This window comes from Phragmites australis, chromosome 1 (genome assembly GCF_958298935.1).
Source record: "Phragmites australis chromosome 1, lpPhrAust1.1, whole genome shotgun sequence".
NCBI lineage: Eukaryota > Viridiplantae > Streptophyta > Magnoliopsida > Poales > Poaceae > Phragmites > Phragmites australis.
The window spans coordinates 15936404-15953340 of record NC_084921.1 but is presented as its reverse complement, the minus strand read 5'-3'; the positions used below and the strand labels follow the sequence as shown (position 1 = coordinate 15953340).

Sequence of the window (16937 nt, the reverse complement as noted above, 5' to 3'; positions counted from 1 at the left end):
ATAATGACGAACCAAGAATAAACAAGAAGCTTTGGAAACTAAAAGATTTCATTAAAAATAAAAAAATCATTTGATACCTTTGTAAAGGGGTTCTTCTAATAAAAGGTAATCTAATAAAAAGCAATGGCAAGGTAGTCAGAAATATTATTTTTGTTAAAAAATAAGAAGATTAAGCACCTCTTCTTTAACGGTCTATTTGTGAGATTTGCATGGTTTATAATCTATGTAGCTTTTAATCTTTACCCACCAAGAAGTGCTCCAAACATGTTTGGCACCTGGTTTGGTGGGATTAGTAGTCAATGGAAAGCCAAAATAATGATAGTGACGACTGTTTTTTTTTTGTCGTTATGGCTATAAAAAATAATGTGGTTTTCAATAAGAATAAAATTAATTCTCATTTACAAGTTATTTATATAAGTACGCAATTACTCCATACATAGGCTATGTTATAGTGGTAGGAGAACCAATGGTGTTGGCATGTAATCTTATGGAGTGGGCGGCCAATGAAATTTTTGCCCGGTTTAGATGGTTGTCTAGACATTGGATTGATGCACCTACATAGACCATGAGACGACTCTTTTGTTTATTCTTTTTTGGTTTTAGTCTTCTTCTTCTTTTTCTTTTGGGCTATGTGCATCTGAACTATGCAGAAACCCGAAGTAAACTTTTATTTGTTTTTTTATCATTTAATATAACGATAAGAGTCAATAAAATTTGTTTTATTGAAAAAATGATGTTATCTTTCCTCTACATAAGTAAAATCTAATATGGATGAGCTTATAGTTAGCTGAGATGTATTTTTTAAAAAACATTAGTATAACTTATAACACATGCACACACTCACACTATTACACATACGTACTCAGTACTCACACAACGGCTACTAATGACGGAAGATGCGAAGCATGAAAATCAACAAAGTGGTAAGTACATCACCTACTACTTAAAAAAAATTTTCGTCTTGATGAGCCATACAAGTAGTAAATATAAGGTTTAATCCTTGATGGGTAGGGGTACAACCACTTTTAGGCCTCCATTAGATAGGATTTTATCTAGCTTTTCCTTAAAAAAAACCAGAAGCTATCCAATGGGTTGGCTTTTGGTCTCGGTTTTCGGTGGTTTTTAGCTGGTTAAAGAGGCGGTTGTGGCTGAAATAAATTAGAAATTAAGAAGTAGGTTAAGAAGAGCTTTTCTGGTTTTTGGTGTACTGAGAAACTAAAAATTTATTATAAAATAAAAATTTATAATAAAAATTAACAACTAAAATTCAGCAGCCACAACCGCTTTCTCAATTAAACAGAAACTCTAAAACTACAACCTATCCAAACAAAACCTCACTAACCATCCAAGACAATGCTTGGTTCTCAGCTGAGGTGTATTGTTGGAGATGCACTTATATGTATCCATTGAATATTTCCTGTAGAAAAAAATAATTATGGGTAGTCTATGTGCAAAGATAATATAATATTCGTCTTATATTCTTGGACCAAGCGAATACTATACTTTGAGAATTGGGGGAATCATATTTAGTTGATGAAATTTTAGTTTATAACACACCATCTGACACTCAATCCGTGCTTCTTTCAGTATATAATACTCTCTATTTTCTTTTTCTTTTCAGCCGGCTGACACCTGGAGTACTAAAGTACCCCTAACTACTTCGGACCAGGCGCCGCCGCGGCCTGCGGGCTCGACGAACCCCGGCAGAGCAAAGGAGACTGCGGCGGTCGAGTGCCAACGTAGCTTGCAGCCGCCCCCCAACGCACTACATGACGCAGTTCGTTCAGACGTAGGCACTATAACGGAACAGATTGTCTCTACTAGTTTTAAATTAACGGTAATAATAACATAGTTATTATTATCGGTTCATATATTATCAATAGTGATAATCTATCCATATATATAAATACTCAATTATGAACTCTTCATTATAGCGATTTGTCTCAAAGTTTGATCTCAAACTTAAAAGATCCTATGTTGAAATATTCATGATAGAATATTTTAAATCTAAATGAATGGTGAAATATTCGAGTAGAGTACTTTAAATCTAAATTCATAGCAGAAACTCTTCTTCATTAGGATCAATGTGCTCTTGATGCAAAACTGCTCAGAGCTCCTAGTTCCTGGTAGAGCGGTCTTACACTCTAAGACACACTGATCCTCATGCTCATGTTTATTCCTAATTTAAAAACACAATCATCTTGAAATCATAGTGACAATAGTAAATCTAAGCAAATGACGAAAACACCATCATCCTGAAGTGAATGCATTTTCTACCACTCGTTTAGATGGAGAGACAATACAAGGAGATGGGGCGACGCGACCGCTGTCGGCTACGGGCTCGGGAGATGGGGAGACGAGGTGGCACAGCCGTGGTCGATGATGGGATCAGGAGATGGGGACACGTGACGACGGGTCGGTGCAGTAGCGACGGCTCGGGAGATGAGGAGACTGGCGGGGGGTGGGGGGTCATGAGATCGGTGAAAGCTCGAGAGATGGGGAGACTTGGAAGATGGGCCGAGGGGCAACGATGGTAGAAGTGGTGACGATGATCACTACACCGTTTTGACCACCACTATTTGTCGGAGTTGATATTCTGGAGAGTGAAGTGAGATGGGAAGCAGAGTGAGAGGGGTTTTCTATATTTATAGAAAGATTATCATTGTCAGTTCGTATTTCAAACCGATAGTGATAAGGATTATCATTGTTGGTTTGGAATATGAACCGGTAATGATACTTCACTGTCAGTTCATAACAGCTCAATTACTAATATGTTGGTCAGCTTATGAACTGGCAGTGACAAGGATTATCATTATCGGTTTGGAATACGAACCAGCAATGATAATTTATTGTCGGTTCATAACAGCTCAATTACTAATTTATCGGCCAGCTTATGAACAGACAATAATAATCATTATCACTGTCGGTTTGAAATACGAACTGGTAATGATACTTCGCTGTCGGTTTATAATAACTTAATTATTGATCTGTCAATGAGCTTATGAACCGATAGTGATAATCATTATTACTATCGGTTTATAGCTAGAATCAATAGTGATAATTGTTATTACTATCGATTGTTAACAGCTTAATGTTAGATATGTTAATTTAGGTTATAAATCGATAGTGATATCTTATCATTACTAGTTATTATTGAATTAATAGTGAAAAAGGGATAGAGATACATATTTTTTTAGCAGTGAGGGCTTCGCAATACATGGCTTCAAGGCATGAACAGCAGCTAACTAACTAAGGCAAGCTCTGATAATTAAACTAAACTAATCTCGACGGCCTAAGCAGTACCGGTAGCAGGCTAGCAGCACAGCTTCAGTGGGGAAATCGTTCCCGAGCTAGCCATGCCTGACTGCTCGGTCTGTCAACCCACGCAGCGGCGGTGCGTACGCTCTACGCTCGGTCGTTACAGCCGTCCTTGACGGCGCCGCGCACAGGTCGCCGTGCCTGTAAAGCACCCGTACGGATTCAGGGTACTTTAGGTACTCCAGGTGTCTGTCGGCTGAAAAGAAAAAGGAAATATCTCTCCTTCGCTACTAAAAACATGTAGTGCTTCTTTTTAGTGTCTATTTTCATATCAGATTATTATTAAATTTTGTAAAAAAACTACATCTTATACCACTCGATAAATACTCGATTTTCTCCCCTCCCGCGCCCTCCCGTGTGGGTCCCACAGCCTCATGTGTGCTCTGCTTTAAGTCACGCGTGCTCTCGCAGTTTCACGTGCTCTCCTGTGTGGGTCCTGTGCCCTCCCGCATTTGACAGGCAAAGCGCATGCAGCATACTAGTGGAAAAAAAAGAGAAAAAGTATCACGAAACAAACAACACGTGGCACGGGGGATTAAGTGTTATATGGTGTGAGACACGCGGATGAGTGTTAGTAACCGAAATTTCACATTTAATTGGTCTCATAAAAACATGTCTACCACAAATATATTCAGAAACATGTTCATTATGTTATTTTGCGGATCACCAAGTTCCAAATAAATCAATAATAGAAATTTTATAGAATATCTTTTATATTTACGGTTTTCCAAACAAAATTTAATATTGCACAGTAGTATTCTGAATTTTCTAGAATATTAATTGAGCCATCGGTCTGTTAGAACTTGGAAGTGGGAATGAATGTAGAGTACTCCCAGATTGATATATGCAGTGCAAAGTTCAAAGTACAAACTACAGACAGTTACAGTATTATGAACAACATGAAGTAAATAATGAGAATATATATGTCATTACACATTACACCAGGATCCAGTCTTTTATTATTTGGTTTCTTAATGCTGTGGAAACCCCTCATGTAACTGCAGTGTTCTTTCAAGTCTACTCTAAAGCTCAGCGCCAGATAGAACTTGTAAAAGCAAGGAGGGAGGTGAATCTTATGAGAAAGAGTCGCAAAATTCTCTGGACGGTGCAATATAGGGATTCGCCATGTTCATCATCGACAATGCGCCGGCCCTTCCCAGAGAAATTTGGTCATGCTAAAAATCTGAAAGTAAACTGGGTCAGTGTTCGGCATGAATTAAAGCCCCCTTTGAAACAATGTAGGAATTTCATAAGAATTTTACAGGAATTTACAGGAATCAGTTCAATTCCTGCAGGATTCGGGAAAAAAATCTGGGGAGGGGAGGTTAAACTTTATGTACGACCATGCTCATCAAAAAAATTTGTGCATGCTTCAACCACAAACAATTTTAGTAAGTCACTATGATACTGGTACGTACACTTAATTGTGAAGTTTGACTGCCTCTCACACCCAGGCTCTACTACTCCAGCACACCGCGCATCAAACATGGCTCGACGCATCACCATGGCCATGTCCGGCGTTGGAGGCCAAAAGAGGCGCCGAAGCCTGCCATCCATCATCTGTTGTTTCTTTGCTGCTTTGGGAGGCCTTGCTGTTCATGTAGATCGCGTAGATGATCAATTGGATGGTGCCCAGGAAGAAGCCTATCCCATTTGGGATCTGCAGAGATTTCACAGAAACGAGGAGTGTCAGAAATTTACTAGTAAAAATGAGAGTAATCTCTTGCATTATATTACGTGACTGCAGACTTTACCCCGAGGAAGATGTCTCGGTCAAGCACGGCATATGTTGCCCAGACGCCTCCGTTGAGGAAGAGGAAGAAGGAAAGGAAGAAGGGCATGAACTCCACGCTCTTGGTGGTGATCACCGTTTTCTGTTTGCCACACATCAAACATTTATACGCACGTTTTCAGATCAAATCCTTCGTCGAACACGATTCGTACAAGTATATATGAATGGTCCAAAGCATATGAGAAATTAAAATAATGAGATAATGTTTAGGATCTACCCAACTATATGTGTTGCTCAATCTCCAGGGTTGGTGGGAAACAACATCATTCTTTTCAAACGCGCAAAAGCTTTGCGTGTCATTTTTCATGGATAGAAAACTAAATAACACCAATTGATTAATAGCACTGCTAATATATATATATATATATATATATAGACACACACACAGCATTTTCTTGATCCGAAGTCAGTAGCTAACGATCCGATTTTAGACAAATGGTCAGCACGTAGTTAGCTAGCTAGTACATCCTACATGTATATACTAGTGGAGTACATATATACATGTATACGTGCGCTTGCATAGGATTATGGAGACCCTAATATTAAATAATTTGTATCTTATCCTATATCACCGATATATGATTGTGTGCACGGTTTCTGCTTTCACAATATTTGGATATATAGCTAACTCTTGCACGGAATTGGTGTAAATATTTTTTTATTCTGCACAGGTGTTCCTGTAAAGCAACGAAATTACGCAACCTGGTTTAGTTATTGGTGTAACATTTTTTTCATTCAGTGGAGTTCTGCATGTATTTTCCATGCTTTATATTAGCCGGTTTAGTTAGAGATAAACTAATCGTACTGCTTGTTTTTGTAACAAACTGAGATACCGTGGAAGAAAGTGCAAAGCTGATCACCAATCATGCATATATCACGAAAACGCAGCTTGTAGTAAAGTTGTGTATTGTGCCTATTGATGAAGTTCTTCTATTTTCAAGAAGTATGAAATCATTTCATATAAACATTAAAAAATTTCTTAACTAGGTGAGACCTGTTCAGACTTGTAAGTTTAAGAATCAACCCAGTTTCCAACTTTCGTCGTTAACCTTAGTTGAATTTTTTTTAAAGTCAAATATTTTAATTGCGTTTCAAAGTTCAAAAGATTTCCTTTTTTATTACATTATACATGTAAATGTTTTTTTATCAACTTGAAACAATTTTTTGGTGGAGATTTCTTCTTACAATTTTTAAAGACTACAAAAAAGAGGGAAAAATAAAAATGGTATTCCAAAGAGTGAGCCAGAAAAAAAAAACATACATGAAGAAATGATCCTATCTTTTTGGTACTGCTATAATAATAGTGCCCGCCAAAAATAAGCTATGCCGAAATATAATTATCTTCTTTCAAAAAAGAGTGACTGGCATATATGTCCACATTAATTTTATGCTTATTTGTGCTGTAAATATCTCCAATAGTATTCTTCTTCTAAAAGAATATGGACTAGTATTGGTACTGTCATTGTCTACCAGATTACAAATATCTTTAGTAGTTTTATTCTCCTTTATGTGCAGGTTTGAACTAATTAAAACTATTCTCACAAAAAATAAACAATTATTTTGGGTACAGCAAGGGGTGCTATCAGGATTCAAAGAATACTAACTCATGCAAGCGACAATGCGACATGTTTATCTTTAATCATCACGTGGCAAATAACTTGCATTGTATCCTTCATTAACTATTTTGGTCATCTAGCGGTAGCTAATCGTACTGCTTGTTTTTGTAAGAAACTGAGATACCGTAGAAGAAAGTGCAAAGCTGATGATCACCAATCATGCATATATCACGAAAACGCAGCTTGTAGTAAAGTTGTGTATTGTGCCTATTGATGAAGTTCTTCTATTTTCAAGAAGTATGAAATCATTTCATATAAACATTAAAAAAAATCTTAACTAGTTGAGACCTGTTCAGTTGTAACATGTAAGTTTAAGAATCGACCCATTTTCCAACTTTCGTCGTTAAACTTAGTTGATTTTTTTAAAACCCAATATTTTAATTGCGTTTAAAGTTCAAAAGATTTCCTTTTCATTACATTATACATGTAAATGTTTTTTATCAACTTGAAACTATTTTTTGGTGGAGATTTCTTCTTACAATTTTTAAAAAAATTACAAAACGAGGGATAAATAAAAATGACATTCCAAAGAGAGCCAGAAAAAAAAACATACATGGAGAAATGATCCTATCCTTTTGGTACTGCTATAATAATAGTGCCTGCCAAAAATAAGCTATGCCGAAATATAATTATCTGCTTTCAAAAAAAGTGACTGGCATATATGTCCGTATTAATTTTATGCTTATTTGTGCTGTAAATATCTCCAATAGTATTATTCTTCTAAAAGAATATGGACTAGTATTGGTACTTCCATTGTCTACCAGATTACAAATATCTTTAGTAGCTTTGTTCTCCTTTATGTGCAGGTTTCAACAAATTAAAACTATTCTCACAAAAAATAAACAATTATTTTGGGACTGAGAAACCAGGATAAATATACTTGTTTTACTTGTGATGAGTGGTTGATATTGGTATTTATTTGGCTTGATGATTTTCAGTTTTGTATAAGTTTTGATGTGATTTGAATTGATTTAGGATTTCATTTGAGCATATTGATTATGGACTAACTGGAATTAGAGTTGGAGATATGTATTTGCTTGTCTCATGGTGTGCATGTGATGGATGCAACTTAGCGGTCGACGGTGGGATGATCGGGACCATAAAGGCGCTGCTGCTATTGTGGCGCTGATATTCTCGGCGAGTTGAACACGACGTGTTCGGGACTGGTCGCCAACCTGCTCGGAGTTGGTCGAGAAGTATGACCACCTGCTCGGAGTTGGTCGAGAAGCACGACCACCTACTTGGAGTTGCTCGAGAAAAAGGACCACCTACTCGGAGTTGGTATAGGAGCGTGACCACCTGCATGGGGCTGGTCGCGGATCTGATCGAGAAGCTGCTCGAGGAGTTTGACGCGTACGACGTTGGATCGGTCTACTCCAATTCTTCTTCCGCTGCACTGCGCGTCGAGCGGTAATAATCTATTATCTCCTACCAGCATGATTTTCTGGGTGAATGTGGTAAAAAAAATTATTTTAGGCTAGCGTAGCCTGCCCGTTCCCCAACAATGGTATAAGAGCTATCTTGCATAGCTTTTGATCTGTATCGGACACATATATGTGATATGTGGTAGTAATATATTGGATCAATTATTTTAGTGATCGGTTCATGTGATGAATCGGTCGCTGTACGATTTGTTGTAATTGGGATCGGATGAGGTGCAAGTCGATGGAACCATACGACCCAAAAGATTAGCTTGATCTCCCACTTGGCCGCGCGTGTGACTTGCTCGTACCGGCTGGAATCACCATCGAGGCTGACAGCGCACGCCGCTTAGTGGTAGGGAGAACACAAATCGAGGTTGTACATGTTGTCGTTGTTTCCAGAAAACCTCACGCAATGATCAATATGATTGATCCAATAAAAATTGAGGCATTGTGAATGACTCGGAATTGGCTTGATATGATCAATCCAATGAGATTTTCATAGCGATTTCATAGATACGATCTATGAATTTTTGAAAGGTTTTCATAGATTTTTATAGAGATCGAGAAACCAAGTTGAAATATGCCTTAGTCTACTTGTGATGAGTGATTGACATTGGTATTTATTTAGCTTGATGATCTTCGGTTTTGCATGAGCTTTGATGTGATTTGAATTGATTTGGGATTTCATTTGAGCATATTGATTACGGACTAACTGGATTAGAGTTGGAGATATGTGTTTGTTTGTCTCATGGTGTGCAGGTGATGGATGCAATTTGGCGGTTGACGGCGGGATGATCGGGGCCAAACAGAGTGCTTGGTGCCGGATGATCAAGGAGGCCAAATGGAGTTAAGGGTGATTCTAGCTGAACACATGGATGTCAAGCAAAGTATGAAAGACGGATGGAGAAGGTGTGTTGATAAAGTCAAGCGAAGGGGATACCGGTGCAAGTGACAAGGCGGTCCGAGAGATCGGGAGCGAGAGATACTTGCCGGCAGTTAGGATTGCATGACGTAAGGCCGCGAGTCACACTTTGAGAAGCGTGCATGCGAGGCCTTAAAACCGTAAGAGGACTGGAGGAGTACAGGGCACCATCGTGAAGCTTGTGTCAAGACAAAGCTAAGTAGTGAAGGTATCGTGGCCGTTCGATGAATAGAGAAGAAAATTGATCAAAATGCGCTCGGTAGTAGGTAGGAGTGCACTACAAGATAGGGATATTTTAGAAAAAAATAGAAAACTTAGAGGTCAAATTTTCTAGGCCTATAAATAGAGAGGTAGGGCTATGAGAGAGTTTAAACCAACTACTTAAGCTCACTTATGCCACCCATTTGAGAGCTTAGAGCTAGGGTTTAGAAGAGAGAATGATTAGTGCTTAGCCTATGTAATTGGTGAGAGTTTTGAGAGATAAATCTTTATAATCTGTCTAAAATAGGGCTGACCACTTTGAGTAATGAAGTTTATGTTTTTGCATATACTTGAATTCCACTACTTCTAGTTTTCCTCTATTGGTTCTTTTGCAAGTTTGCAATTTTTTCAGTTTCCAATTATGATTTTCGTTTTGATTTTTTGGCTAAAATTTCAGCACCTTGTAAGGTCATTTTTCTTACAGCTAGAGGCATAAAATTCGCATACATACGCTTATGTTGTTGAATGACTATTAATCCTGAGGCAGTTTTTTTCTTATTTAATTAGTCGTTTCTGCATGTTGTAGTTAGCCTATGCATGTCAGTTTTAATCGGTCATTAGCGCGGGCATTAGTAGTTGCATGGTAATTACTGTTGGTCAGTTTTTAATCAGATTTAATTGGTCATTAGTGCATGCATTAGTAGCTGCATGGGTGTACATTTCAGTATAAATAAGCAATAAAAAAACCAAAAAAGCTGCTCAGTTTAGCGTAGCGCAAAAACAAAACATTCCGCTCGTGTTTTCGTGTGTGTTCAGCTCGGGATTTCCAACATATGTGATGGGATCTTTGAACTCCTTTGCCTCTAGACAATCAACGTGGAGACTTTCGTTACTCGGTGTTCATCTTTTCTTGTTTCTTTGCAAGTTGTGATCTTTTGAATGTTAAGACACATGGATTGATCTTAAATAGAACCTATGATTTATATACCATCTGTAGAATCGTGTTGCCTCGATTTTCTCTTGTTTAAACTTCTCTCTATTTTTGCTTCTGCTTAAGTTTTGAGGTGTGTTGAATGATTCAAATAAGAGAAGACCATCGATTCCGCAAGAAATTTGTTGAGACGTCTATTTACCTTTCTCTAATCACCAATCTCATTCCTGCATGTACATCAAGGGGTGCTATCAGGATTCAAAGAATACTTACTCATGCAAGCGACATGTTTATCTTTTATCATCACGTGGCAAATAATTTGCATTGTATCCTTCACTAACTATTTTGGCCATCTAGCGGTAGCTATGATGTGAAATTCAGTTTCATTTTTTGGGTGCGATGTGAAATTTAGTTAGTCAAAAGAATTAACGTTTACCATTTGGATCTGGTAAATTTATCTATTACGGCTCCAAAGTTGACATGTTTCAAGAGAGGGTCTCATACAGAAAAAAGAGGTTCTTTTCAAAATCGATCCACAACGATACCAAAATGGGCATAATCAAAGATAAATTAAATAAGGGGAATAGTTAATTGTTTCATTTGTAGACGAGGGAACCTTACCGTAGCAGCGAGGGGAGAACCGTACATGACTATGTTGAGGCACACGGATATCATTCGATCACCATGATTCTTAGGTCCAACTAACTGATGGCAAATTTCGTGGCCACAAACACAACTCCGAAGGCAGCAATGTCCACTGCCGCCGCCAGCTTTGCGGTTTTAACCTGCACAAAAAAAAGAACAAAATATTGGATAAAAGATCTTGGCGATTTTGCCTGTAATATCTCAAAGAAAAAGATGCATGCATTATATCTCAAAATTAAATAATTAGGATCCCAATATATAACAGCAAGAGTGATGAATTGAAAATTAGTTATGAAATTATTAGTGCTAGGGCCAAGTTTTCGAAAGCAATAGAGACTGACTCAACGGAAACATTTAATTCAAACGAAGTGCTAAGTTTGGGTCACATTAGTCCGCAATCACTGGAAATGTTTAGCATAGCTACGACGAAGAGCTTTGGTGATCCATATGCAGGTGTTGATGTGTTAGTATGTCGGTTCCTCTCACCCTTGTGGCATGATCAGCGGCGTAGAGGATGAAGAGGACGACGTAGATGGCCTCCATGACGACCCCGAAGCCATTGACGGTGGCGACGATGAAGCCGTCGGGCTTGGTGAGGCCGTAGTAGAGCCACAACAGCGCGTTGAGCAGCGTGAACACGTACGGCGACGGCTCGAACTCCTCCGTCCACCCGCTCCTCACGATCCTCCAGAACGTCTTTCTGCAAAAGGAAAATAAAGATCGAGAACACTGGGTAATAAGATGCCTGCATCTGTTTGCTGCCTCCATACGGACATGGTGCAAGAGGTATAGCTGCTTAATTACATGGGAGAGAGGAAGACCAGAACTGAGACGATGTTGCCTGCAACAAGGGGAAGAAAGAAGAAGAAATGTTACAACGGACAAACGAAGAGAGAATTAACTAATTAATAGCTCTTACAACGTTGATGTACCTATGACGCCGATGATGAACAGAGTTGAATCCATGGCAGCTGATAGCTAGGCAGACAGCAGGGAGAAGGAAATGGTAGGTCGAGTCAACCGTTTTGTACTGCGTGGAGAGAGAGAGAGAGAGAGAGAGAGAGAGAGAGAGAGAGAGAGAGAGAGAGAGGGGTGCTGTTTCAAGTATGAGAGAGAGAAGCGGTAGGGTACAAATATTAGCTGGTCTCGCATGTACGACGATCAGCTGGATCTATGATGCATAACAGTGGTCTGAAGTCTGAACATGCGAACGAGGCAGGCCCTCGTGTAACACGTGAAGATAATTGCAGTTCAGATCTATTGTTTAACAAATTCAAATTATAATATTGGAGCAATTAGGAATATTCTTTTAGCAGAGTGAGGATAGTAAAATCTCGTACATTCTCCACTTTTTTTTACAACGGTGAAAAAAAAATAAAAATAAAAATATAGCCACTCGTTTGTGCAAAATTAAATCTGAGAGAAAAAATATCGTAAGAAAATTAGTAATAATTAGAGACAAATATTTACATATCCACAAGCAAAATCATACAAACTTAAAAGCAACTTCAACGAATTTCACAAGCAAAAAATAGGAGAAATTTGTAAAAAATAGGATGATTTTGGACCAGCAAAATAGGGGAGAAATAAAAGATGCAACTTTAGACACTTCGTAGGCAAATTGGTATAAAAATTAAAAATAACTTTTCTTCTCTACTCGTGCAGACCAAAGCCATACTCGGGCCGTTGTCCACTTCTCATGTATGTTCTTGACTTAGTCACCTTGATGCCCTCCCTTTTTCACCTCTCCATCCCCATTGCTCCCCCTTCAGGCCCCGTTTGGGTTGGAGGATTTTCACAGGAAAAGCAGAGGAAAGGCAAAACGGAGGAAAGGACTGCAAGCGCAGTGTTGGGAAGGAAGGAAACATCAATCACTTTCCTCTAGAATCCTGTAGCCAGATGCCGATTTTACAGGAAAGAAAAAATCCACTCCCACCCCTTGTTTTCTCTTCCTTCGCGTAAGCCGTGGCAGCTTGCGCCATTACTCATCGGGATGAGGAGCATTAGGCATCAGCTATTGCCTGTAGAACATGAGTTGGCATACGCATTAAAATGGATCTCGCAACAGAAATAATTTTGCAAATCAAATCCATTTTTCACATTAAAAAATCAAAACGCAGGAGAAATCAAGCAAACAAGCAACTGTAAGCCCCAAATCGAATATCACTCGATAAAAAATACCACATGTAATCATCATGTATCTGTTAATTAATTTGTCACTAGCTACAAATGTTTTCTTTAGCATTCCTATTTTTCCAATTCATGTGTTATGGATTCCTGCATTCCAAACACATCTTTACTTTCTATTCCTGCATTTTGGATTCTGTAGTTTTCATAATTTTGCTCTATCTTATTCTTGTGTTTTCCACCCTTCCTCTAGTTTGCACTCATTACTCGTTCCAAAAAGGGCCTTAGATCAACACCTGCTCCACCAGATGAAATGAAATCATAATCGATTACCTCATCAGTTGGTATCGGGGACATTGAACCACAGGGAAGAGAGAGAGAGGAAAAGCTAAAACGAACGCCTAAGATAATCTCCAAGGGGTTTCTTTTGTGGTACCCGTCCCTTCGCGATGGGAAAGAGACTGCGAAGGGAACTAAACCCAGGCTCCAAGGGATGCCCGTCGGGGCCAACGCGGAATAGGAGAGGAGAGGTTCCCAGAGGTGCAAGACTGTCTTTCATATCCCTTCGCAGATATGACGAGCGGGGCAGGGGAAGCGAGGGGCGGCGATGATGGCGCGTAAGAGGAGGGTGGCAGAAGGTTGGCGGCGACGGTGAGGGGCTCCCGAAGGCTTAATCCATGTTCAAGTGTGGAGGGAAGTGGCGACATCACCGGAGGCGGCACGACGGTGACGAGGAGTGATGACGTGAGGTACAAAACTTTCTCCCCAAACTCTCTTCAAATTTGTGATTGTTGCGGTTGAATCGAGAAACAGGTGAAGGAGCGACGGTGCCTTGTCGTGTAGAGTAGGAGGAGGAGCGATAGTTGGGATTGTCTGGGTGTTCAGGTGTGGCATCGGGTGGCGCCACCAGTGGGGGGGAGAGAGGGGTCCGATGGAGATTCTGACCTTGCTGTGCATGGCCTCGGGCCCCATCAAGGCATAATTGCGCCCAAAGGTGCATATGTGCACCGAATTGGGCACAAACAATAGATATATGGTTCTTCCTGGTTTATAGCAGTGTTACTACACCACGATACAATATTGCCGTCAGATGTTTGCCATTAAAAATTGACTATCACTGATACATCATCGGTCGGCAAAGCTTTTTGCTCTGTCGATAAAACTGTGTCATGGTTTAGTGTGTATAAGCATAAATAAGTAATAGAATTTGATAAAACAGTACATAGAAGTACATGAATGAGAACTGCAATCTGGAAGTATAGGAACAGAGTTGTTGGTTGTTAACCCTTCTATTACTACTACAAAAGCTATTTTTTGAGACATCTATTGTTCATTTTTATAGGCGGTTCATATGACAATCCACCTGGGTAGTAGGTTGGGGTCCTATGCGGTTGTGGACCGCCTATAAAAACTAATTTTTACATGCGTTCTTTATGTGAACCGCATGTGTAAATAGCTCTATTATCATAGGCGGTTCATATAAGAAAACGTCTATGAAAATTAGTTTTCACAGGCGGTTAGTTATATGAACCGTCTATGATAATAGCTTCATAAATAGTGCATGTCCGAGGGGAGCTCGATTCGGATCGAGCTCACTGTTGTTCGAACAGTACAATTCCTTAAGTGAACCGTATGTGATAATAGGTTTTCACATGCGGTCTTTTTTGCACATGTAAATATCGTCTATTTTCACAGGCCTTCAATCACAGGCGGGTTGGCTAAACGTCTATACAAATGGGGTTATAATCCGCCTCTGAAAATAGCTTTTGTAATAGTATTTCTTTGTTTATGATGTTATTGGCTTCTCACGGTCTTCAAGACATGATTTTGACCACTACTTCCTATAATTTTGTATTAGTATGTACTTGTGAAATTACAATATTATGAAAATACTTTTGATCGTAAACCTAACGAATACTAGTTTTATATAACCCATCCGAATAGTTCTAGACATATAAAGTGACACATTTTACAAAATTTGAATTAATGCATTCTAAAACATAAAAAGAAACGGAAGGAGTACGTTAAGCCATTCTATCAAGTTATGTATAAGAAATCAGAAATTAGTGTCTCGATCATCAAACTTCAAGTATTCAAGTATAAATCATAAGCTAAGCATCTATACATCACATACATAAATAGTTAGACATATGAACAGTTTTTAATCTTCAAGAGGAATTTGGAAGTGAAATATATTCAAGAGGAATTTGGAAGTGAAATATAGGAATATCTATAGCTAGACAGCTACAAAGCTCGACCGTAGTTGTTGCACCTATATATATGTCACTCTCCTAGGGTCAAACAACAGGCTAAGCAAGAGAATTTGTAACTAAAATTTTATCAAATCGACTAGAGTATATAACTATTGAACTATAAGTAAATTGTCCACCTTTCTCATTATCTTAGGCTTTTATGTGGGTCGGCCGGTGCATACAACTCAATATAGTATTAAAGCCAAAGATCTCGAGTTCAAGTCATAGCATGCGCAATTAAATAAAAAGAGTGAATTGCACAAAACTACAAATATTGTAACTAGTAACACAAAACTAAAAGTATTGTGCACCAATTTCACATAAAACTCAATTTTAATTGGATTCACTCAAAAAGTAGTCTTATATTTCTACAAAAATTCTAAAACTTTTTGTACATGTTTCACAATCTATGTCTAACCTATTTTAATTGGATTCATCCAAAAATCATGTGTATAATTTAAACTAAAGTTATCCAAAAAAAGCTACTTTTATAACTCTTAACAATTGTTAGTGCCTCAAATAAAATCCCCAAAAATTGAAAAAATTCACTAATATTCTTATCATATGATTTACTAATTTCTAAAATTATTTACATCCTTATGTTATATGGTGAAAGAGTGATCTCCTTTGTAATGCTCCATTTATATGCTCTATTTATATACTTATAAAGGAACTTACTTTTTCACCATATAATCTAGGGATGTAAATAATTGGAGAAATTAGTCCATCATATAAGAAGAATATTCGTGAATTTTTTCAGATTTTTGGGATTTTATTTGATGCCTAACAATTGTTAGGAGTTATAAAAGTGACCTTTTTGAGAATTTTAGTTTAAATTCTACACATGTTTTTAGGTGAATCTAATTAAAATAAGATGCACATAGATTATAGAACACATAGAAAAAACTTAGGATTTTTGGAGAAAAATAAAACTATTTTCTGAATGAATTTAATTAAAATCAGGTTTTATGTGAAATTAGTGAAGTTTTGTATAATTAGGTACAATACTTATAGTTTTGTGTTAAAAATAGCACAATATTTATAATTTTGTGCAATTTACTCAAATAAAAAATTACAGCCGACTCCTATTCTCACGTGTGAGGTCTGAGGGAGGAGCGTTGAAGTATAATTGAATTGCTCGTATCTTTCCATCAACTTAGACGTTTAGGTGAGTAAGTTAGTGCATGCTGCTCAATAATAATTAATACCATACCATATTGCCTAAGCTTCTGTATTGATCCCACTACAAATCAGATATTTTTTGTGTAAACTCTTGAAATGCAAGGCGAGCACGATAAAGGGACAGAAACAGGACAGGGCGATCATAGTTTTTTGTTCGTAAACGAAGCTCTGTTATTGATTGACGTACACTTTCTTAGACTATATATATCACTCAGTATTGTTATTGCCTCGAGCCCTCGACGAACGTTATATCAGCACTGATCTTGCTCGATCCCTATAATGCACGAGATATTGCAGCACAACCACCAAACCATATGCAATCACAGAATGACAGAAGCAAGGGAATACAGATGTCAGTAGCCTTGTCATGTGACTCGTTCCATTTCCATCCATCTCGATCGTTGGTTTTCATGCCGCTCACCTACCCTACCACGAACGACGCCGCGAGAAGCGCGCGCTCGGACGTGCATCGAACGCGTCCACGATTTCTTCTGCTCACCGCCCTGTGATCATATATGATCATGCAA

The 16937-nt window shown here is 38.3% G+C and overlaps 1 protein-coding gene across 1 annotated transcript; it reads right to left on the bottom strand.

Annotated features, from left to right (window-relative positions):
* Positions 1 to 4510: 4510 nt before the first annotated feature.
* On the bottom strand, positions 4511 to 11967 carry LOC133888067 (bidirectional sugar transporter SWEET17-like). The gene is given in 7 exon segments (XM_062328178.1): positions 4511 to 4978; positions 5073 to 5192; positions 10826 to 10881; positions 10884 to 10989; positions 11336 to 11549; positions 11654 to 11690; positions 11782 to 11967. Coding segments are annotated over 7 exon segments (747 nt in total). The 5' UTR covers positions 11816 to 11967; the 3' UTR covers positions 4511 to 4798.
* Positions 11968 to 16937: the final 4970 nt, after the last annotated feature.